Genomic DNA, 25,605 nt, shown 5'->3' on the forward strand with positions numbered 1-25,605 from the left:
TGCGTTGTTGAATTCACTATAACTTGATGAATATTTAGGTTTGGTTATTGATTTATTTTTAAATAAAAAACCCTCTGTGTAAAAATCAGTCTTAAACTAGACTAACTAATGTATTTTAAACGACAAATTTGTGCTTAGAGTTGTTCAGTTTGATACCATATCTTAGGATAATATCGTCATTTGGAAAAGGTCAAACCCTTAGACGTTCTGTTAACAGTCTAGTGTTTCAAATGTCTCGAGTATCCTGATTATCTTGTACTCTCCTCACTTGTTGATCAGGCTTAATCTGCCCATACAAAGGATTTTCTTGTGGAGGGGGCGGACGATAATTTTTTTTTTTTTGATATTTTGAATAAGAAGTACCCAAAAATTTTTTAAATCAAGATTTTGGATCTTTGAGTTTTTGTTTGGTCTTAGTTCTTTGAAAAATTGAAGGCTGCACTGTCGTTTTATCTTTGGTGAAATAGCGTGCATCTGACAGTTTTTAAGAATTAGATAGTGAGGTACGGTTCAACAAAACCACAATTTAATTATTACAGTTTTTTTTTTTATTTATTTAAACGCTCGAACAGAAAACCGTTCCCGCTATAGTTTAGCCTATTTTTTGCTCTCGTGTAAAATTATGAAAAAGTTTATCGTAATTTGTCCTTTCGTTTTGGCCCAACGATGTCGTGATTATAAATTATTTGTGAAATAGTCTAAATTAAACGGATATTTTTTTTGGGTGGGGGGTGATTGGGTGAGGAGTTACACTTAAATTATCGGAGTGACCTTGACTCAGTAGTTTTCTTATCTTGTATCGGTTCACTTAACAAAATTTAATATTTGATTAGAGTTTTAAAATTATGTTAGACGTCCAGTTTTCCTGTCTAAGAGTTTGTCTATTTTCTTTTATATTAAAAAACGAAGCCTAACAGAAAACAATTGAAACTTTTAATTTAGACAATGAACAAAATAACCTTGCAAGAACTATAGAAAAAAAACTAATATTTCTGGACTACTTACGTGGCCCTTTCTTTTTGAAAGAGCCCTTTCGTTTTATCTCCATTTTTGATAATTTTAAAGTTAATTGGAAGTAAGGTTTGGAAAATAGGATTTTTGTCTTTTCTTTTATATTAAAAAAGTAGCATTAAAAAACAATTAGAATTTTAAATTTGGCCACTGAACAAAATAACCTTACTGTGCACTAACTGTGCACATGCTGTGGTTAAGGTTTGGCACATCATTCGAAGCCTTTTTTAGTGTAATTTTTATATAGTTTTTTTTTCACTTTCTCTCTTTTGTTGTTTTCAAACTGCAGTTCATAAAAGTGACCCCGATATGTTAGTTATTTGTTTAAGGCGTCTGATGTTTTATTATTCACTGTCTAAAATAAAATAAAAACTTTCGGGAAAAAATGATTCAATTTTTTTTATTTTTGTTTGATTTCCCAATCACGTGCACCAGGGGATGTACTTACCTCTGGAGGTACAACAGAGCCGCATGAATGAATTTAGAAAGGATCTTAATTTAAGAATTTTACCGAAAATCTTCCGCCCCTTTTAAATGGGATGCAAGACATGGTTTTAAGCTAAAAGAGGGTAAGACCGTGCTATAATTTTATATTAATGAATATTAAGCTATGTGCAAATAAAGCTGCGTCATTAACAGTAAAAATTTTGCAATACTGCTGTTCATTTAGTTGGCTGTCCTGATTTTTTTGTTTTGACCGTTCAAAAATACTATACATTCATTGTTGCAAGTTTTTGTTATGCGATTCGAAATTTAGGTGTTGCTAATTTGAAAGGAGTGGAGTAAGGTCATATGTCTAGCTCACTGCAGTTGGTTTTACAGATTCATTAATATAAAAAAAAGAAAATATCAGCTGAAAGTAAGAAGCAACTTTAAGACTTAAAACGAACAAAAATTATTACGCAAATGAGGGGAGTTTCTCCCTCCTCAACACGTTGCTCTTCACGCTAAAGTTTTTTGGGACTTTTAAAAAAGTGACTTATTGTTCTAATTAAACTACTTGTCTTTCAGGAGTCGTTCTTAAAGAATTGGGACAAAATTTAAACTTTAGCATAATGAGCAAGGCGTTGAGAAGGGGACCCCCCCCCCCTCGTATACGTAATAATTTTTGTTCGTTAAAGTTTTAATGTTATCGCTTACTTTGAACTGAATAAACTTTTTTTTAAATTTAATTTCTGATCGTTTTTTAAATAACGCCAGGAAATCTGGCGGAAAAACTCCCCTCCTCATGGAAATTTTCTCTGGACATTTCAATCCTGGTGAATCTACCCCGGACAATTACCTTTAACATGTCCAGACGTAAAATTGAATCGATAAAGAGAAAGCAAGGCATATAAAAATTCATATAAGAATCCTGGTGAATTTCCCCAGTATAAAATTTCCCCTGGAAAGTCCATCCCCTCGAAACTTCCATCTCCTTGGTAAATTCTCCCCGTGCAAAATCCCCCCAGCAGAAAATTCGTCCTCCTTCCCACCTGAAAAATGCATGCATTCTTCCCAATAACAAATACTATACGTATACAATAAGCAAATTCTGTAAATTAGACGTTTCCCTGGGAGCTCTGGGGGGTCATATTATTTCCAAAGACGTAGTTTTATAGCCTTTCAACTATGCTGAACAAAATAGCCACTCAAAATTTTTATCGGATGATTTTGGGGAAAAGCGGCGTGGGAGGGGGCCTAGTTACCCTCCAATTTTTTTTCACTTAAAAAGGGCACTAGAACTTTTAATTTCCGTTAGAATGAGCCCTCTCCTGATGTTCTGGGCCCAATGGGTCGATATGATCACTCCTGAAAAAAAAAAAATAAATCACACAAACAAATTAACACCCATCCGTGATCTTTCTTCTGAAAAAATACAAAATTCCACATTTTTGCAGATACGAGCTTGAAACCTCTACTGTAGGGTTCTCCGATACGACGAATCTGATGGTGTGATTTTCATTCAGACTCAATGACTTTTTTGGTGGTGTTTCTCCCTTTTTTCTAAAATGAGGCAAATATTCTCAGGCTCGTAACATTTGATGGGCAAGATAAAACTTAATGAAACTTACTTATTTTGAAATTCGCATAAAAATTCAATTCTTTTACATAATTATTGGCATCAAAATTCTGTTTTTTATAGTTTCGGTCACTACTGAGCCGGGTCACTCCTTGCTTACAGTTTGTTACCACGAACTGTTTGATAATAAAACACAACAATTCAATACTTCATTTTCCAAGAGTTTTAAGCAAAAGCTGTTATAAATTTGTGTTATTTACTTTACTGTCAGTGGTTTTGGTTGATATGATCACTCTGAGTGCATTCGGACCTTTCACTGCAGTAGTTGACCATAGTCGACTTGATTTCAGTCAAGTCAAAGTAGTTCTGAGGAGGTCCGGACGTTGAAAGTTTTTCTCTTCGTAAGGCAATTCTCAAGTTGTCAGGCACGATTTTCATAGGAACTTGATATATTCCTTTTTTAATACCCTAAGACCATCCCTTGTCGAAAATTCTAAAATCTATTAGCGACATTTTCAACATCCTTGAGTACTCACTGACAGGAGTTACGAAGTCACCTAGAGCTCGAGGGTGAAAACGTCCAGAGTAGTTGTAGTTGTGGAGGGAAAACGGCTTGAAGTTGACTTTCGCTCGACTGTCAAACAGTTCGTGGTAACGAACTGTAAGTAAGGAGCGAACCGGCTCAATAGTAACCGAAACTCTATAAAAAACGGAATTTTGATACCAATAGATACATCAAAAGAATCAGATTTAATGGTGATTTGAAGTATATAAGTTTCATCAAGTTTAGTCCTACCCATCAAAAGCTACACGCCTGAGAAAATTTGCCTGATTTTTGAAAAAAGGGGGAAACCCCCCTCCTTAAATGTTATAGAACTTTATTGAAAATCCCACCATCAGATTCAGTGTGTCAGAGAACCCTACTGTAGAGGTTTCAAGCTCCTATCTGTAAAAATGTGGAATTTTGCATTTTTTGCCAGAAGAAAGATCACGGATGCGTGTATTTGTTTTTGTTTTTTTTCCAAGGGTAATCGTATCTACACAGTTGTCCTAGAAGATCGCGGGAGGGCTCATTCGAACGGAAATTAAAAGTTCTAGTGCCCTTCTTAAGTGACCAAAAAAATGGAGGGCAACTAGGCCCCCTCCGACGCTCATTTTTTCCCAAAGTAACCCGATCAAAATTTTGAGATAGCCATCTTGTTCAGCATGGTCGAAAATATAATAACTATGTCTTTTAGGATAACTTAATCCCCCAAAGTCCCCGGGGATGGGGGAGGGCTGAAAGTTATGAACTTTACCCAGTGTTTACATATAGTATTGGTTATTGGGAAGTATACAGACGTTTTCAGGGGGGATTTTTTCTGGTAGTGATGGGGGGGGGTCGGGGGTTATGCGGGAGGATCTTTCCATGGGGGAAGGGACATGGCTATGAAGGGGGCGTCGGATTTCTCAGCATTATTTAAAAAACGATCATAAATTAAATACAAAAAAAAGATTTTCAACTGAAAGTAAGGAGCAACATCAAAACTTAAAATGAACAGAAATTATTACGTCTATGATTGGGTTCATCCCCTAGTCAATACCTCGCTCTTTAAGCCAAAGATTTTTTTTAGTACTTTCATAACAGCTATTTATTCTAATTAGCGGCCTTTGTGATTAAGGGGTTATCTTTAAAGAATTGGAACAATTCGTACTTGAGCGTAAAGAGCGAAGTATTGACTAGGGGGTGAACCTCTAATATACATATTAAAAATATATGAATATAGAAGATCGTTACGTATGTTAATTCGTAAGTTACGTATATTTATTACTAATAAAAACGTTCGTAAATAAAATTAAACAACTTTCGAGAAAGCCATTTAACCAAATAAAAGTAAAATTAATATGCAAAATTTGTTTTAATTATGGGTCTACGGTGAGCCAAAATAAAAACCTGCATTAATTAAAAAACATTCAAAAATTAAATAAAAAACAAGGTTTTTTTTTAACTGAAAATAAGGATCAACATTAAAACTTAAAACGAACAGAAATTATTCCATATATGAAAGGGGCTGTCCCCTCCTCAACGTCTCGCTCTTTACGCTAAGATTTGACTCTTTCTCACAACTCTATTTTTTTAAACAATAAAAAACTTTAGCGTAAAGAGCGAGGCGTTGTGGAGGTTAGGTTAGTGGGCGTTGTGGAGGGGACAGCCCCTTTCATATACGGAATAATTTCTGTTCGTTTTAAGTTTTAATGTCGTTCCTTACTTTCCGTAAAAAAGCTTGTTTTTTTATTATTTAATAATCAACTAAAGTCCAAGGTTCGAACGCACTATCAATATTGAAAGGTTGTGCTTGTTTCTGCAAATATTATTGAAAAATGTTTGTGATAAAATAAAATAAAAAAATGTTTGGTACATAGGTGATAAGTAAAATAAACGAGGCCTGATGACTCCACTATATGCAACAGCAAGATCATATATATTTAAACTATGTTTACTAACAGTTTACATCATAATGTCTGAAAATGACATTAACACTCACCTTGTGCCGGTGTAGTGGAACAAGCCGATTCTTCTTGTTGGAGAGAACTATGGTTCAATCCCGCGCGGTGCAAGGAAAGTATACAATGTAGAGGTTATGTAATAATTTTTTTCTTATACTGGGTAGTTTTTTTTTTAGTATTATTTTAAGTATTATTTTTTTTTTCAATACTTAAAAAAATGTTTGTAATACGGCTCTTCCGGTTGTAAATTGTAAAGTTTTAAGGACTGAATAAGTCAAAGGATGAGTGGCTTAAACAGTAGTTCGATTCACAACTTAAGTATCTAGCAAATTAAAACTGTTGCGACAGGACATGTTAAGGTGCTTTGGTTCCAAAATTTGTATTTTTTCTCTTTTTATTTTAATTCCGTAGAAACATTTTTACAGGGGTATTGTTCCCTGATTGTATCATTTCTAACCATGTAACCGGTCAACCATTGGCATAATAGGACCCCTGATATACCTTCGGTTGTCTTACAGGACCAACTGAATAATGTTTTGTGGACTGGTGGGAAAGTGGATGAACATACTCTGCGTATCTTTGACAGTAGCAGTGAGGATCCTTAGAAGTTGGCTGGCGTCCAACTAAAACATACTAGAAGCATGGTTAAAACCACGGTTCTCCGATTCCGATCATATATATCAGTTTCTTAAAGCCTATTCGTAAAAGGCAATCGGTTTGTTCAGATTTTGAACGAGTACAAAAAATAGCTTTAGTGTTGTTTTTTTTTAGGTCTTAAGGATTTAGGCAAGATGGAGAAAACAAAAGAAAAAAATATGCTACGTTGTATTCCCCTTTGGAAATTCATGGTTCAAAGAAATACCGAATTCTTGTTATTTTCATTAATTGAAAGACTATTGAGAAATGAATCCAATCAATCTATACAGCATAAAATTTGAATATGCAGCTCAATTTGCCATTTTTGGCCTTTTGTGCCAGGGTGACGCTTAAAGTCCCATCACTCTTCAAAACAGATACTGTAGCTTGAGTGGGTGTAAATTCCTTGAAGTTTGCTGGGAAAGTTCTATTGCTATCTTTTTTTACGCTAGTACAACTTATGCATAAACTATAAAAGCAGTACAAATAACTTTTTATATATGTAGTTAATAGTTATAATGGCTTTGTCTCTTGATGATCTGCTAATTCTGTTTCCAATAACTTAGTTTGCTTTTGAGTTTTCTTTTGTTTCTGATTTTTGTATTTTTCCGATTTCAGGAATGTTGAGATGCGTTAATTGTGGCAAAGCCTTTGCTCATCTGAGAAATCTCCAAACGCACCAAATCTCGGGATGTGGATTAATTAAACAGTACTCTTGCAACCGTTGTGGCCGATTCTATTTGTATAAAAGAAATTTGCTAAGCCATGAGCGTTATGAATGTGGCAGTGATGTGAAGAACTTTCCGTGTACTCTTTGCCAGTATGTCGGCACACGACGCCACCATTTAAAACGTCATTTGGAAAAAATTCATCCAGATTTTGTCCCTATTGGCCGCTCTCGGCGGCCAACAAATATAAGTGATTAGTCGATGCTTTGTTGAAGAGAATCAAGTGCCTTTTGTATCTTTACTGGTTATGGAATTTGAAATTAATTTTTGTTATTTTGATTGTAGATACGCTATTAAACGGGTTTTGGGTCTGAAAACGTCCAATGATTCTTAGAAATCCCTCCCTTTGTCTTCCATCTTTCACTTAGCACAACCATTTAATCGTCTTCTAGAATCTGTAGACCCGTTTCAGGTATATGCTATATTACGCTATTTCTGTCTACGATGTCTTTAAATCTTGTAGACGAAGACTTTGTTTATTATCCAGCATGCAAGTATTTTTTCTTTTGGAGGTTACTTCAACATAAGGCTAATTCTTGCCTTATGATTAGATGTAAAAGGCTTCAAAAGTAGTTTTGTAGTCCCTTAATGTTTAAGGATGCTTTTACGGGAATAAATAGCAGTCTTTGGATCTAAGGGTCGTTTGAAGTGGCGCAAAGCTAGCATCATATCACACAAAAAATTCATTGATGGTATTAGATGTTACAGGGTTCAGTCTGAATTCAAAACTGAAGGATTAAGATATAGTAGTTCTGTATAGAGAATTAAGGGGGTATGAGCTTAAAGGCCTCCTTCCTTTAATAGACTGCGTAAGATGAAATAACCAGTTACAATTATTTTAGCAAATATACTTGCCTTGGTTTCTCCTCCCTTTTCTCATATTATATATGTAATTGCAGTCCAAGGACTGGTCAACTTTTACCGTCAAAAGTCCAATCCTCATGCGCTTCCTCACGTTTTATATTATTAATTCTAGGTGGCGAATTAACCTGTATTTGTGGTAAGAAGTTCAGTGGTCGGTATGCAAGTTCAAGCTTGGCTAGACATCGGAGAAGCTCCTGTGGGATCAAAAAACGTTTTCAATGTCCTAGTTGTCTGTTACTTTTGTCACGGAAGGATGCTCTTCTGAGACATTTGAGAATGCATGCTGAAGAATTTATTGAATACAAGGAGGCGGTGTAAGCTTTGAATTGTTTGGCCGCATTTAGACCTACGATTCTTTTTTGTTTCCTTTTATCAATTTCTCACATTTTTGTTAAATTCTCGTTTGAAATTGGATCCAATTTTTCCCATTATTAGATCTGATTTTGAAGGAGTATTACATGAAGAGTGAGAGGGAAGCGGAGAAGAGTCCCGGAATGTATAAGCCTTCTAAGTCAATAACTGATAATTTAAGGGAAGCAATAGCTAGTAACGTGAATATTCTTTTGTCTTAAAGTTGCAGTTAAGCTGGCGGTTTTATTGTTTTGGTATATTTGGTTTTGGAATAAATTATCGTTTCTGTCTCTGTCGTCTTGTAATCGTTTTTGCTTGGTAGATTGACTGTTCCTTATTTGTTTCATCCGTCCGTTCCGAAACCAAGGGGCGAAATGTACTTTTTGATGACATTGGAGCTTGATTTTCCGCGTAGATTCGTGATAGAGCATTGCTATATTAATTGACTATGTCTGCGAAACTGTTGGATGTCTCTTTCACTTCGTCCTGGCTCAAAATGTATAATTTTTCTTGTAGACTAGCAACCTTCACCTGCTATTGCTCAACAGTTATTATTTTCGCTTAATGTGTTTTTTATATCTTGATGTTTAAAAATTTAATAGCATTAAATTATTTTCTAAAGTCCAGTGAAATAGTCGGCATATTTCTAACGAAAAAGACTTTGCCCCAGTGTTTCAAATGAATTCACCCATTTTTCTTGTTCTGATACCTTGGCTAAAAAAAAACAACAACGAATAATTTGGCTAGTTATGAACCTTTATTCATGATCGTATTAGCTGCTTTAAAACAGTCTAGCTGAGAATGCACCGATCTTTTTTGCCCATAGGGTCCACGAAATGAAGTTAAAACATGGTTCTTGTATTCAGTATTACGTGGAAAACGCGTGGATAAGTTATTCAATTCTCTCTGTAAAATAAGTGACACCTTTCGAGGTACCATTTAATCAGTTTTACTGTTTTGATCCTTCCTGCTTCATAATTCAGTTTCTCCTATCTCTTGCTGCTTGACTTTGTTTTTACATTGTCAAGTTTAAACTGCGCTCTCTGTTCTGGTTCTCTAAAAACATGAATATTGAATGGATACTTCATTGTAATTAGTTCTCTAGTCACTTGTCCAGTCAAAAGCTGCAACGACAAAAATCAACCGACAAAAATAAAAAATATAATGAATATGCATATCATCCAAATTAGGAAAAGTTTGCTCAGTTGTGTATGGGGGTGTTCAGCTTGGGGTAATTATTATGTCCCTCAATTAACAGCTTTAGTACGCAGAATGTTTTTTTTTCTCTTTCAAGGACAAAGGACAAAATTAGTTTTAACAGTACCCAGTAAAAGAAAGTGGTACTTTGCATATATATATATATATATATATATATATATATATATATATATATATATATATATATATATATATATATATGTATATATATATATATATACATATATATATTTATACGATACTCTAAAAGAGTTAGTAGCCCATGCCTCGTAAGAGACGCGTTTCATCGATTGGTTCCAATTTCGTGTACAGTTCTGGTAAGATTTTTTTATTGGTATTAAAAAAAAAGTGAGACAACATTTCTTATTAAAAAGATAAGAAAAAAGAAGAAGAAAGGAACCGAGAAAAGTGTTCTTAGGCGGGGGGGAGTATCACACGAAAAACGTCATTTTTCAGGTTACAGTGTTTCAGGGGGGAGGGGTATTCGGACCAACCATAGTAATGGGTCTGTCTAGCTCCCTGTGTTCATTCATATACAAGGCTCTACAGTATTCTTTCGACTTGGTATGTGAAAATATATTTGCTAGGTTACTCGGAAATACGATCTATTGAACAAATAGTACAAATCCAGCAAAATTGAAGAAGGCTAACACCCCACCGTCAACCCTCGCGTATACTTGCTTATTCATATTATGGAATCCACTAATAAACTAAGCATTTCCAGTTTCCTAATGAATGTCATTCCTCCGTTTATAAGGGAGGGTAACTTCAATCTGTTGATTAAAATTCGTGCAGCCCATTGGACTGCGTGTTCAAATACAATTGATAATTTGAAGTAACGAATTGTTAGTTCATTTATGAATCAAAAATCCAACCTTCTTGTAAGTACTTCTTTTCGTGTTTTAGGTTTGAAGAAGCAGTACCCATGTGAGAACTGCTGCAGAAGCTACAGGGATCTACGTAACCTTTGGAATCACAAGAAGTATGAATGCGGCGTGCCGCGACAATTTAAATGTGCTTATTGCTCCTATTCCGCTTCGAGAAAATATACTCTTGAGATTCACTATAGATACACGCATAAACTCATAAGTGACAACCATGGAAATTGTTTCTGTTAGTTATGTAGCCTTGGGTCTTAACAGGCAAAATTTCTTGCTGGTTATTCAACATCCTTGTATTGTACTTTTTATTTGCTAGTACCAATTCGCACGATGGACACGTATAATAATAATAAATGAATAAGAAATAAATGATGTGAAACCTTAATAATGTGGTGAGTGATTGAAAACTGGAAGCTTGAGATAGATGGAAGAACAAAAAAGAAGACTAATTTTCTGAAGTCTTATGACGGAACATGTGAACGAATACGGTGGTTTAAATTTACCTGGATGTGTGTTGAATATAATCCATACTTTTCTTTTTAAAGACTCGAATAAAATTTTTTGTTTAGATTGGATTGACCATTTTGGCGAAATATTTGGTTGTAAGATTTAAACATACAGTTCTTGAGAGTCCAGTGGAAAATTTGATGGAGAATCATGTTTGGTCCTAGTCTACCACATGGAAATAACCCAATTATAAAGCTAAGATATAGATATGCTAAGGTTGCTCGAAACGGCTCTTAGGAAGTCCGCAAGAATTTCTACTTGTCAAGTCACTTGATTTATGGTTCCTTGTGTAAAGGTCAGTGTTGCTCGGTTCAAATTAACTTCGTGTTCAATTAAATTTAATTTAATATCTTTATTGATTGTATAAAACTGACTTGAATTTATATATGTCCCTTTATAAGTACTAAAATTCCCTGAAGTGCCGAAAGATCCTTGTCCCAGTCACAAACCATGAGACAAACCCTAGAAACTGTCCATACATGACGTTTTTAGGCTTTCAAAAGAGGAGGTTAAAGGGAAAAAAATATGCAAAAATAAAAATTTTGCTTCTCAAGGAAATTTTCTTTTGGTTTTGGCTTGTGAATAGAAGGCTTCGATCTCCCAATAGACAGTGTTATCAATTGTTAACTTAGTCCTGTATTTCCTGTTGGTTCTTCGTATTCTGAATATACAGCATTTTACTTGGTTTCTTTGCACTTTCTGAGTAGAATTATAGCAATCCATTGGGCTGCAATCTCTACACGTTTAATAATAAGTAACTGAGTTTCTAAGCTTCAGTTGAAGAAATGATTTATGAAACGGTTTAATACATCTCCCCTGTTAAGCTCTTCTTTTCGTGTTTCTAGGTTTGAAGAAGCAGCACACTTGTGACAATTGCTTCAGAAGTTACAGTGACGTACGTAATCTTTGGAGGCATAAGAAGTATGAATGCGGAGTTGCACGACAGTTCAAGTGTGCTTTTTGCTCGTACTCCGCTTCGAGGAAATATACTCTCGAGGTACATTATAAGTACACTCATAAATTGGAATAAGAGCTGTGATGCAAATTTGTTTCGCTAGTGGACTTCCTTATTTCGATGTTGTTCATAGAAGTACTAATTCATGGCATGGTGCCAATTCAACAGTAAAAGCATTTGTCGGAGAAAATGCTGTTGTGAATGTTAGTAGTCTGGTGTGCCTGAGAAAAGCCTTGTAAAGCTTTGTAAAGCCAAGAACATAAAATGAAAGTGCCAAGTTCTCTTTTTTTTAAATAATTTAATGGCGTCTTTGATGACAAGGTGATGGTAAATCGTATCGTAGTTCAAGCAATCTCTGTCCTTCCATGGAAAATAAATAGAATTGATTCAAATGAATTTATGTTACAGTTTTTTGTTCAGGGTCTTTGATTCAAATATAAGGGTGAATCCTTCTGCCTACCATTTCATTAAATCTACTGATCATATTTCTTCCAATTCATTTGGTGGCGTATTCTAGTCTAAAATTATGAATTAATATGCATAGTAGATAGTATTTACGGACCTGGACTGTTCTGCCCTTTAAGTGCTTTTTTTCGTGTTTCCAGGCTGGAAGAAGCAGTACACGTGTGAGAACTGCTCGAGAAGTTACAGTGCCCAGCGTAGTCTTTGGAGTCATAAGAAGTATGAATGTGGGGTAGAACGGCAATTCAAGTGTGCCTATTGCTCCTACTCTGCTTCGAGAAAATACAATCTCGAAATTCACTGTAAATACACACATAAATTGGAATTAGGCTTATCTGACGGAACTTTTCGCTAGTTGCGTAGCTCTGAGTGAAGTAGGCTAAATTCTTGATTCTTGATTCCTTTATGCATAGGTTCTACTTAATAGTACTAATTCAGTTATAGACATATTGGTACTTGTGTATTACAGCGGCCATACTCAAGAAGTAAAGTTAGGTTAGTCATAATGGAATATAACAAAATCTGATGAAAATATAATACTTTAGTAACAAAATTATGGAAACTAACAGAGAATTATGGAAAGTAGGCCGCCCAGAACGCATTATATTAAATAACTAACCTAACCAACTCTATATATTAATATTTAATTAAAATATACCTGCATAGTAGTTTATCTCACTCAGGCTAAGCTAATTATCTCCGTCTGCACGCAAAGAAACCTGTTTTACAACAGATCAAGAACAACAGTGTGGTCGCTATAATACACAAGTACCGAAACATCAATTGGTTTAAAAGTAAATTTGTATTAAACCTTAGTGATTTGGTAGGTGATTGAGAACTGTGTTTATAGTAGCTGGAAATTTCTCAAGAAGTATGACAGTTTTTGGTCCCTCGGGCCTCCAGAGTTTTTTTCAAATGAAAGTAAATTGGGACATTAGAACTTAAATCAAAGAAACTATTTATTGTTACTGGTTTATGAGGATCAGGAGCTTTTTGCATAAGACATAGGAGGTATTTAGAAAAAAATAATAATGTAACATTGTAGTAAATATGTTGCAGAGTAAAAGAGTCTAATATAAAACATGTCTCTGAAAAGTACCATTCAAATTTCGTCCCTGATGATATCCTATGATTTTCCTGCCATATTCTAGTTCAAGAAACCGTGGTCCCTTTGTTGATAATAATTTGAATTGATCCATATTAAAATGTATTCTACATTGCTGTTAAATAGGTTTCTAAAGACGACGTATCCCTTCATTTTCACTTTCTTTGAATCTAGTTCCTAGGTTTCTTGCCAGGATATTGGACGATCGCGTATTCCCAGCATCCGATAAGCCGAAATAAAGATTTTCTACTTCTAGCGGAAATTTTTTCGGCCTAAAATATTCTACCTGTTAAGTACTTGTTTTCGTGTTTTTAGGTTTGAAGAAGCAGTACGCATGTCAGGACTGCTGGAGAAGTTACAGTGTTCTGCGTAATCTTTGGAGGCACAAGAAGTATGAATGCGGAGTTCCGCGGCAGTTCAAGTGTCCTTATTGTCCCTACTCTGCTTCAAGAAGATATACTCTTGAGATTCATTGTAAAAAACTTCATAAAATGGAATGAAATTTTTGCGCCGCCGATTTAATTTGGCTATGAATCAAGTAGGCTAAGTTTCTCACACCTTAACCTACGTAACTGTGTGTATACCTTTCTCAGTTGTTTCAGTTCAAAAAATCGAATGGTGGCAGTAATAAGTAGGAATATTTTGTTTACCTAGAACCTTGGCAATTGTTCGGTAGTTAAAAGTTGTCCATTCTTTTCCTATTAGTAGATTGGGAACTGGAAAACGAGACAAAAATACTATATGGCTGTCGATAAAATAGTGTCCTTTCAAAAGCATCTATTATCGACAAACATAGGAACAAAGTGGATGGAATTTACCTGGATTTTTGTGAAATGTTGTTATTTTATTGATACTTAAATAAAAGACTTGCTGGAATGTGGTTTAGTTATTTATAAAAAGACCTACTGATAGGTATAAACATCAATATTTTAGAATACAGCAGAAATGGAAAGTTATATAGATAATCTTGTCTTGGTTGAAGGATGCGACGACGAAATATCGTGTGCAAAAATGCCAAAATATGTCAAGTGCTGAATGTTTTTCACGAGGCGATTCATTTGTGTGGTATGTTACACAAATGAATTACACATGTTACACAAATTAAACAGGCGATATGTTATTCGGTGTAACAAATTTCCGTTCTCTTACTTTTGGGGAGTAAAAGAAGAGGATGTTGCTAATGTAAACTCTCTGCTATTTCTGTTTCTATAAAATATTTCGAGAACCAAATAAGATGTGGAAAATAGACTGGATCAATTGATTGTGTACTAAAAAAAAAATTACACACCTGCTTCTTGAATTGCTATAGTAACATCTTTGACTTGCCAAAGCCGAATTATAGTTCAGAAGAATTGTTGCTTGGTTTATTGTGGTTCAAAGTGTTTCCGTTTTTTTTTTGTTCTCGTTAGAAGACCACGTCGAATTCGGTATTTTCCATTGAACTGATAATTGAAATAATATAGAATTGCAAAAAATAATGAAAATTAGCAACTTAGAAAAGTGGAATGATTCTTTCTGTTCTGTACTTTAATTTCAGTACTTTACTTTTCCAGTTGAATTTCTCATGAATTCTTTTCTAAATTCAATTCCCGTTCTTACCCAATCTAGACGTCTATAATAAAAATGCTTTGAAAATCAAGTCGATTACTGTAGGGGGTTTGCCCATTTTTGGTAACCTTGGGCTTAGAGAGAATTTAAAATGGAAAACAATTCCCTGATAAGGGATGCAAAATTCAGATTTTCGTTTGGCTTGTTTCTTCAAAACCACGAAACAGATTTTTGAAACATCTTGGATAAATTCTGAACAGCTTTTTTATGGTTCCGAACGTCTTGACCATGTAATACTAGGACTAGGCAGCGAAAAAATGATCCATTTCCAAATAAGAATAAATCACTAGCAAAAAATATGTAAGAAAACCAATGAATCACAAAAACCAATGATAAATTCGTAGATCTGGCAACAAGACCGTAGCCATCATTTTTGTTCGAGGGAGGGCGGGGTTGCAAAAAAAACCCTTTAAAACGCATCAAAAATTTGTTTCTATACGTCTTTGTTACGTTTTTGTGTCGGACAAAAACGTCGGGGTTTGGGTTCAAGTCCCCTCCCCCTAATCCCCCTCTAAATACGGCCCTGTCCTGTAATTCTGCACAATATGCACCAGGATTTTCAAATTAGACTATTGTTGTTTTGTGACCCCCCCCCCCCCCAAAAAAAAACAAAAACAAACTGTTTCGTACAATATACTTCTTAACATTTTTGCAAATCTGGTGGACTTCAGTAAACTCTACCCAAGGATTGGCTTCTGATGCTCAACACTACCATGCCAGATGGGAATCTGTCAAACACAATTAAAGAATCCTTCTCTATATAACCGCACACAGTGGAATGGGGATGAAGTTCCCCAAAATTATATGTCAATGAGCTGGGCTTTCTTACCTCACCCAACATAATATACTGTACAAATTAGAGGGTAGTTTAACCTAACCTTCTTATCCGACTTCAATAATTTTCAAATACAAACTTCAGTTGGTGATTCTGAGAAGATTCATGAGACATGTTGTGCACCCCTTGGTAAGTTGGGTGAAAGGATCATCCTTCACCCTCTTCTGAAGGAAAATTTTTAGGACATGCTGCATAAGCATATAATTGGATATGAGAATCCACTTTGTTGAAGTATTAGACTCCCCCCCCCAACTCCCTCAATCTCTCACCTATTGATCAATCTTATGGACCCCAATATATGGGGCTGTGTGCACACCGAGATCCATTTAACCAACTTTTGGGAGTTTATCATCCTTTAGGAAGCACGTGTATCTTTGGGTGTGTAATGATTGCTTTGGGAATTGTTGGTCATTGAGCCTAATTTTCTTTCTTAAAAAGAGGATAAATACTTTCGTATTTACAGGTACCCTGGAGAAATGGCATCAGTGTGATAGATGCATGAAGTGTTATAGTGACAGGAGTAACCTTCGAAGACATAAGAAATACGAATGTGGCGTTGACAAAAAATATCAATGTCAATTATGTGATTACAAAACAGCAAGGCCGGATACTTTGAAGGCCCACACTTTTCGACGACATACAATCAAACCTTACTTTTAAGCCGTCAAGAACTGCTATATTAAATGTACGTTGAGGGCCCAACAAGCCAGGGTACATGTTCGGGATTTCATCTTTCTGATATCCAAGCATTTTTGTAATGGATATTAATGTATGGTAAAATATTAGACGAGTGGCTTGTCGGCATCACAAAAAGTAGTTGAATTAGGGGAAGGAAAATTCCAGGAATAGACCCGGACCTTAAATTTTGGCTCAACGGGTGTTTTTAAACTCCTATGGATCTAAGCCATATCAAGTTTTTTTTTTCAAATTCTAGTTTTTTTTTCAGATTGTTTAAACCCTTATAAACGGGAGTATAATAGATTATGAAGTTTAAAGCACTTTCATGGGGCATCATTTGCGCTTGAGACCTATCTATGATTCTCACTTTTGACACAAGTTAGTCTAAGCTTATCAAAGGCCAGTGCCCTTAGGAAAGAGAAGGGATGGAGATAAACAGTTGAGAAGACATTTCCGGGACATAATTTGTGGTTTGGAACAGCCCTGAAGGTTTTTCAAATTAAAGCATTTTCGTGGGGCCTCATTTGTGCTGGAGATCTATCTTTGGAACTCAATTTTTTTTACTCAGTCCCAACTTGTCAAAGGGCAGTGCTCTTAGGAAGGAGAAGGGATGGAAATGACAGTTGGAGACATATTCAGGACATAAATTAGAGTGGAACATTCTTGAAAGTTTCATTCACCTAACTCAACTACTTATCGATATTTCTAATTGGAAATTTGCCTTGTTTGGTTTTTGCTATGATTTATTTTGTGACCGTCCTTTAGTTTATAAAAAAAAGTCTGCCTATGAGAAAAGACGAAAAGACGTACCTATCTATATTCAATATATCAATATTCAATAAATTAAAGTTTTGCTAATCCCTAGATTTATCTTACTGTATTATGAAACACCATTTGTATTACTGTTGTCAAAAAAGAAAGCCACCTTTTTTTTGCTTTATTAGCGTTAAAAAAATCATTTTTTATTTTGTCTAAATACTTTTGATAAGCTTCCATTGCTGAAGATCTAATTATTACGCTATCCAGAAACGCCAGAAATTAACTCAATTAATGTTTTTAGGGAGCATCATTTGAAACTTTCAGAGCTCCGATTTTTTTGGGGGATGGGGGAATATGTATGAGCAGGAGTTCAGAAAGAGGAAGTTAGGTTAAATTTGCACTGGGAAATTATAACGAGAATTCAAACTAATGTCTTTGAATTTGGGCTATATTGTAATTCTGAAATAAGCCACTATGTTTTTCTTTGTGATTTTGCCTTTTTGTTCGTCTAGTGTCTTTGTCATTTATTGATATTGTTTAAAAATAAAAAAGGTTTATGAAGAATTAGTAACTTTTTTTTTCTCTGAAGAATATTATTTTGGTAATATAGTTTATTGCTGTCACAATTCCCCAAAATGTAATTCGAATTTATCCTCGTTAGGTTCCTATTGCTGATCAGACACTTCTTTTAACTGCTCCGACCCCCCCCCCTTTCCGGGTTACTTTCATAATCACCACTTACCACAACTTTTTATGCCACCGTTTGCAGAGTGGAAGTCACTACTGAACACAACTTGATCCTAACTTTTTTCTTTTATTGTTTGGAGGGCGGAGGAAGCTCCCAAGCTAGCTGTCCCCACACAAACTAGTAATTTTATGATTTTGTTCAGTTTCTTGTAATTTTTGTATAGTTGCCTTTATTGGGCACCTCCTCAGAAATTAGTATTTGTGCTTGGGCATGCTTCGAATAGAGCCGGGTCATGTAAATTAAGTTTACTGATGAAAAAGAGAAGTTATTCATATAGTTAACTTATTCTGTTTGGCTACTAAATAGGACGAAAAGGAAAATATCAACAATAGTTCATAGCACATCATCACTTAATTTTCTCCCTTGATCTGAAGGTAATATCCTTCTAATTTTAGAAGTATTATTCTAAACCGAAAAAGTCGAATAAAATATTTGGAACTTTTGGATCAAGTTTGGTTATACGTTTCGTGTTTACAGGTTCGAGTAGGAGATTGCATCAATGTGAAAAATGTATGAAAGCATACACAGACCCCAGCACCCTCCGAAGACACAAGAAATTTGAGTGCGGAGTTACAAGACAGTTTAGCTGCTCCTTTTGTCCTTATAAGGCGGCCCGCAGTGGCACACTGAGAACTCATCTGGCTAGACGTCACTTTAAATTAGCTGGGGTTGTCCCCAATGATACCATTGTTCAATAGTTTTATGCTGTCTTCATGGTGAAGGTGTCCGTGTTTTATTTTGTTCCGAATAAAATAAATTGTCTTGTCTCATTTTTCTTAGTTTTGAGCTCACAAAAGGTTAGTATATTGAATAAGTGGTTAAAGTTGGAGCAGTTTCTCTTTTAAAGCCATTGTTGCAGACTTATTATGGTTAAATTTCACTGAATTTGTTGAGTTTTAATGGTGAATAACTTGAAAAGTTTAACTTTGTTTTGCACAAGTCGAGTTTTGTGAGCAGATGCTAATAGTTGCAGTGGTGCAAAATGGTTAATGGTTGAAGTTTGCTTAATAATCCTAATCTCTTATTTAATTCTAAGCTAAGGAATAAGAAGAAGGTTGTTAAGCGATCACGATCACCGATTTTAAAATCCGAGTATGTTCTGTGCTAAGAAGCTTTTAGTAATTGTAGTGTAAGGTTGTTGTAAGGGTAAATGGAAAATTGTGGGGTGAATCCACTTTGTTATAAACTAGGAAAAACCAGTCTCACACACGAAAAGTCGATTGAGTTGGGTCACTAATCTTCCATGACGTATCTTACTGAAAGACTCAAATGGATTCATACCAAGCCAGGCCTTAAGAGGGGGGGGGGTCGATACATTGAAAAGTTTTCCTTTTGGGTTCGCACAAGCAATTGTGGTGGAAATCTTTCTCATTTATCACGAGGTATGGATACGCGTAGGCCTATATTGTTTAGAATGTTTACCCAAACAAAAGGGCGAATCTAATATTATAATAATCTTAATGATGATCGAAAGTACGGATTTTAAGCTTTTGTTTAAGGACCCAAATAAGAAAGTAATTGTAAGAGTTATTCTGTAGCTAAGTAATGTGGCTTCAATCTGCCATAGGGTGTAAAATTATATTTAGCAGCTTTAGAGCCAGAGGTGCTGAAACATGTTTCGTTTCAATAACACTTGCCTCCTCTGCCTTCTGTATAGTAAAAGCGCCTGCCGTACACAATTAATTGAAAAACAATAATTTGAGTACTCAACGAGACCTTAGGGACCACTGAGGGTGCACATTTTGGTGGCAATTCCTATATAATTACATTGTAAGGTACATAAAGTGGTAATTCGGCAATGCCTTCTTTTCCAAAAAGAGTGGGATATGGTGTTATGAAATGTAAATGGGAATTTTTCCAATTATCAACCCAATTTTCTCCAAGTATACGATACTTTTATTTTGGTCACATAAGCGTGATGGTGCCCAATCATCACGATCAAATAATCCTATTAATTCTCATTGGCCTGTATCTAGCGGCTTTGATGCTGAGTAGTGTCAAGACCACCATGACATTAAGATTTATCATATGGAAGTCAAGTATCGAGATACTTTTAAATACTTTCCCAGACGAGATTTGTATCCGTAAAATTTGAAAAGGGTGAAACCAAAATTTGAAAGGGGGAAGTTTTTTCAGATGACTCAAGACCACAGAGACGCAGAACAATGAACTCGCCTCAAAGAACATGCTAATGGCCAATGGGATCTATGGAAAAAACAAGCTCTTGTTATTACAGTTTATTCAGCAGCTAATTGGGTTGTCTAAAGAGCCGTAATTCCATGATATTTCCATCATTCATGACCCAACCGGAGACATCAGTGTTGGATTAGCCTATATTGAAGTGTCAGATCATGTTAATTCATCCAGAGCATGATGGGGTCATATTAATAAGCATAGTTAATGTTTAAAGATCGAATACTACGGTGTACCTAGGTGATTATGAGGGTCAGAATCCCACTCGCTTCCAAAATTTAAATAATTAAAAAAGTTGCATTGTAACTACGCTTTGTGTCATCTAATAGGGGTAAAAAAGCTTTTCATACATGTCAACCCCCTTCCCCCGCTATGAAGTAATTGTGACTAATTTATCTGTAGCCTAAAGATATTTAGATTTTTGAGTATTTCATCATCTCTCCTACCTTTTGTATTTCTCCTTAACCCCTTGGTGCAGATATACTGGTATACATTCACCTATCTTGCTATTATATAGATATATTAATTTACAATTCTTTTTCTGTCGCTTTTTTGACTGTGATTGTTTGAAAGTTTGTCTCACTAAACAACTTAATGAATATTAAGAAACGCTGGGTGGCCATTCTTTTATAGACTGCAAATTGATTTTGGATTATTGTGTATTCAAAGTCCATTGTCGGCTTCGTATTACAGCATGGGCGACAAAAGCCTTGGCGGATCTGGATTCTACAAGTCTCTGTTTCCTCAACAAGAAATAATATACATTCTTTCGATTCTGACCCTGGGAAATCTATGCCGTGAGAGTTTACCATCCCTAATCTCCCCTCTCTAGGGTCCTAATAGTAATTATGTCTTCCTTCAAAGAATAAGAAAAGAAGAAGGAATTAGCGCATAAATTGAACCTAAGAAACATTCTATCTTGCTTTTATATTTTCGTCCGCGGATCACTTATTGGCCATGAAAGACACTGTTAACAAAGTTGTGTGGACTTGTTTGGCTGAGCTGAATTGTTGCCTGGTTGTAAACAATGTCATGTCCTGAAGAATTGGGGGATTAAGTTTATCTCACATTTTGCTGTTCGGGAATTTTTATGCTTCCGGGTGACTCCATGTTTTAGCTTTGCCCTATTCCTTTACCTCTCTGCCTTCCCCAAAATTAGCTCTGAATAATAGCGTTAGCAATGGGTCCTCTCGATTGTGTTTCCGATTCACTGTAGATTTGGACTTCGTTATTAACAGTCCGGTTTAAACTTCAATATATTTTTAGGTAAATGGAGCTGTTCGAAGTGTGGACGGAACTATACATGGAAACAAAACCTACAAAGACATACCAAGTATGAGTGTGGGGGGAAAAAACACTTCACCTGTGCGCGTTGCGGATGCACTTATAGTCAGAGAGGGAGTTTGGTGAGGCATGCCAGGTTTTGTCATGGTTCCAACAGTAAAGAAGAATTTATTTTTCTAGATTGAGTTCTCTGAATAAATAATTTTAATGCTTGGATTGAAACTTTTTATATGAATTTGGTTCATGAAGTCATACCTTAGGTAAATTTACGATTTTGTCTGCATGCTCTGTAGTAGCAATTATAGTTTATTTTGTTTTTCCTCTTTTGGATTTCTTCAGTAAATTGGACACAGATACATCTCTGTACACTATTGTCATAGCGAAAAACACAACGCTACATATAGCAAATCATTTTGGGTATCGCTGAATCAAATCAATGGGTAATGTTCTTTATGGCATTCGTACCTCAGTGCATGGTTACAGTCAATCCTTGTGTGAAATATACTTTTTGTTGGGAAATGATACATACTGCTACAATTATGTGGTAACATACTCGACGGGTTCCTCCTGAAGCTACTCTGCAAGGCTGTTCGTTGTCAAGGTCCTTATTAGGTTAACTCGTGAAAGATGCTCCTTAACACTCAACTGAGCAGCTCCTTCCTCTTATGCGAAGTCTAACCTCATCGCGGCGAGGCTTTGGTCCTAAAATGTTCAAATTGCGATTAATTATTCATCAGATTATTTAATACGAATTTCTGCAGTACCTTTTATTTGATGCTTTCACGACATATCCCCTGAATTGGGCATCTTCATTTTTATCTATTCAAGCAAGTTTTTGACAGTCAGCTGATTTTTTTTTTTTTTTTTTTTTTTTTTTTTTTTTTTTTTTTTTTTTTTGTAAATGGAGCTGTTCAAAATGTGGACGGAATTATACTTGGAAGGAAAAATTGTTGAGACATACTACAGACATACTGTTAAGACATACTAGATATGAATACGGTGGCAGAAAGTTATTTGTTTGTAATAGCTGTGGAAATACTTATAGTCAAAGATGTAGTTTAACAAGGCATATTGCAAGACATAAGTCATGCTACAACCAAAGTAGCCACTAAACTGGATATTTTTTGATGATTGTTTTTTTTTTTTTTTTTTTTTTTTCAATAAAAAGGCTTGGTGTCATGGCTGGAAATTTTTGTAGTAACTGACTATTTAATAGTTGCTGAGGTTGGCTTTATTTTATTTGGCTCTTCAACCTACAAGACAAATAAATTGGTAGAACTCACTTTGCATACATCATGTCTAAATACTACCAGGCTGAAACTTTTGTTGTCGTCAAATCAAACCAAATCGGTATGTTAAACCTACTGATTTTCTTCAACTTTTTACTGAATGTCTAGAAATTTTAGAAGTATTCTAATGCCATTAAAATTGTTGACACATTATGTTTCTAATCAGTAAAAAACAAGAGTAAAAGAACACACGGAATTAAAGTAATCGGCTGTCTTGCAATTTACACGGCCGTTACCGGTGCTGGAAACTACTAGCCCCATAGTAGCCTATTTAATTACAATTTTAAAAAAGAAGGTAGATTATGTTGATGTCCTAGATTGTGAAATAATGGAGCCATAAACAAAGTAATGTAGAGTTAAAGTAAAAAAAAAACACAATTGGAGACCCTAGATTGTGTTGGATGAGCAGCCATCTTTTGGAAATCGTCTTGGGTTTTCCGTTTTACCTCTGGAGTCTTGCAACTGAGCTTTGACTTTTTTCGGATACAGTGTAATTGAACCTCCAAAGATATGTAATTTTTTTTTTTTTTGTAAAACTGAAAATTAAGGGTAGCATTCTCTTTCCACGATTGGTGACGTGGTTGATTGAGCTGCAGGCTCCATGACTGTGGAAGAGGAAGCATAAGCTTTGAGGGTAAAATTGAAATTTTGATTATTTAAGAAGCTGTGAAATGCTAATGTAAAGGCTCCGGAAATTTTAGCACCAGGAGTGAAACCAAATATGTCTTGGGCAGTCCTTCGGAATACCGGAATTATTAGCTACAACATTCAAGGTTTTTTTTTTTTTTGAAGGAATTAGACATTCTAGTGACATTTCGCTCTCTTCTAGGTCGATGGATTTGTCAATGCTGTGGACGAAACTATTCTGAGAAAAAGTCCTTGAAAAAGCATATGATGTATCAATGCGGAGGTCGAAGGCTATTTAAGTGCTCATTTTGCCCTGCATCTTATACTCAGAGTAGCAATTTAAATAGACATTTGAGAACTTATCACGGCTTGGCAATATGATTATTCAAACCTATGATTTGATTTTAAGATCTTGGTTGGATTTTGGAATAGATCTTTGTCTTTTGTGTGTGTAATTTGAAGGAGTATGGTAGGAGATTTGGTTGCAATATAAGTATTCCAACTGAAGAATAGTAGATTAAGTCCTTCACCAGTTGTTGCACCTTAGCATGGCTCTGTTCTCAGGAAACAGATTAGTTGACCGTGGTTCTGGCAAAATCATCCAGCCCCTATATGATTCTTGAACCGAGAATTTTTTTTTTTGCGGAATTCCCAAAAACTTATCACGGAGCTTTTGCGCTAAATTTCATATAAATATGTAAAGCGGGTTTTAGAAAAAAAAAATACCAAGAACTCGAGTTGCCATAAACAGTTTGAAATTAATTGATTATAGTCAATGCTTTTTTTAATCAGTTCAATAAAGTACAGCATAGTGTCTGCTTTGGGACATTGAATTAATTTCTATTGATTAAGTGTCTCAGAAGACTTCCTGGGAATGATGCTCCAACAACTAAATATTTGAGACATTTTTCCTAAGGAGTGTTTCCTCTACCCACACTGTATGCAGGTATCAGAGGTTAAATATTTTCGTCGATTCTGATACATTCGATAGGAGAGGCGGAAAATTGCTGTTGGGGGCAAGATTATGCTTTGTTCTCGTTCAGTATTGTTGATTGGATACTTATCTGAATAGCTGCGTATAATGGGTCATATGTTGTGGAAGTTCACAAAGCTCCCCTTTTTCAATGAAGACGACCAATAGCAGACCAGTGTATTGTATTTGTGGAACCCACCCTAAACAAGTTAATACCCACTAGGGGATTAGTTTGGATACGTCCTCAGTTTCATCACCTTAATGACTATTTACCATTCATTTATAGTTAAGTTTTTTTTTTGTTTTTTTTTCTAGATATGAAATCCACTTTTGGTCGTATATGTAGACTACATAAGTTTGTATTCATCAATAATGATGATGAAAAAGCAGAATAGTAGGAATTAATCCGCATGAGGGCACTGAGCTAGATTATAATGGGTTACAGTATTTGAATTGGAGAACGAACATTCCTGAAAGTTGGCTTTCTTATAGGTAGATGGATATGCGAAGACTGTGGACGAAACTATTCCTTGAAACAATCCTTGCAACAGCATTTGAGGTATGAATGTGGAGGTAGAAGGCTTTTCAAATGCTCGTACTGTCGTGCATCTTATAGTCAAAGTGGCACATTATACAGACATGTTAGAAAACATCATGGTGTTCTAATGTAACCTATCACTGTTGTTTTATTGTATGATGTTAAATAAATTATTTAGAACAGTTTTCTTTCTGTTTCAACTGTGGTTTTCAAAAAAGAAAAAGAAAAAAAAGTCGTGCTACATACGATCGCCTTCAACCGTAAGCAACTTATACAGCTTTCAAGTATTCAAAGAAAGGCCAAACAGAACTATAAAAAAAACTTGATTCATATGATATTTAGTCTTTTGGTAACAATTTTTTTTGTGGCTTTAACATTAGCCTATTTTCCGTTCGCAGTTTGGGCTAATGAGAGGCTGATGAAATCTCATGCTTTTTTTTATTTTCTCATTATTTTCTGATACTTCTCACAGCATAAAGGATTTGATGGATTTGCCCCCCTCCCTGAAACAATTCCAGCGTACTTGCCTGGTTCACAGTGACAATTGTATGAGATAGTGCTCTCCGCGAGCTTGATCTTCAACTACTTCGGTTATGCCAAGTCGTTGTTGAAAACAGTATCTATTACATCTCCTCGATAAGAAACTACTAGCATGAGCAGTTTCTTATGGAGCCAGTCAACTTAGAAAATTCATTGAACATAGGTATCTTCAATAAATTGAACAGATGATGGGCAGTTTCTTAGTAAGTAGCTCGGACTTTGAACGACGAATGAAAAACAAAATACCAGTTTTAAGTATGTCTTAATTCTAAATCTCATTTTGCCAAGTGGTAAGGTCAGTAGGGATAACTCAGATGGACAATAAA

The 25,605-nt window shown here is 35.3% G+C and overlaps 1 protein-coding gene across 35 annotated transcripts in view; it reads left to right on the forward strand.

Annotated features, from left to right (window-relative positions):
- Nucleotides 1–25,605, forward strand: part of LOC148954075 (uncharacterized) — a 200,544-nt gene that overhangs the window by 66,288 nt on the left and 108,651 nt on the right. The window contains exons 5-6 of one of the 35 annotated variants that reach the window (XR_016141479.1): nt 10,204–10,980; nt 13,523–13,638. The exons of 22 other annotated variants lie outside the window; for them this stretch is intronic. Coding sequence is in view for 11 of the 13 variants with exons in the window: in XM_089085825.1 (XP_088941951.1) it covers nt 6,755–7,062 (308 nt within the window). In the remaining 2 variants the exon portion in view is untranslated. Of the gene's footprint in view, nt 1–6,754; nt 7,776–7,840; nt 8,043–10,203; nt 11,132–11,530; nt 12,078–13,522; nt 14,084–16,113; nt 16,336–18,312; nt 18,604–21,294; nt 21,513–23,430; nt 23,625–24,693; nt 24,888–25,605 lie in introns of those variants that run through there. 12 more of the 35 variants (XM_089085853.1, XM_089085831.1, XM_089085834.1 and 9 more) reach the window with 12 other exon arrangements.

The sequence above is a fragment of the Artemia sp. Qi Xiang Cuo genome, chromosome 3 (assembly GCF_049724085.1).
Source record: "Artemia sp. Qi Xiang Cuo chromosome 3, ASM4972408v1, whole genome shotgun sequence".
Taxonomy (NCBI): domain Eukaryota; kingdom Metazoa; phylum Arthropoda; class Branchiopoda; order Anostraca; family Artemiidae; genus Artemia; species Artemia sp. Qi Xiang Cuo.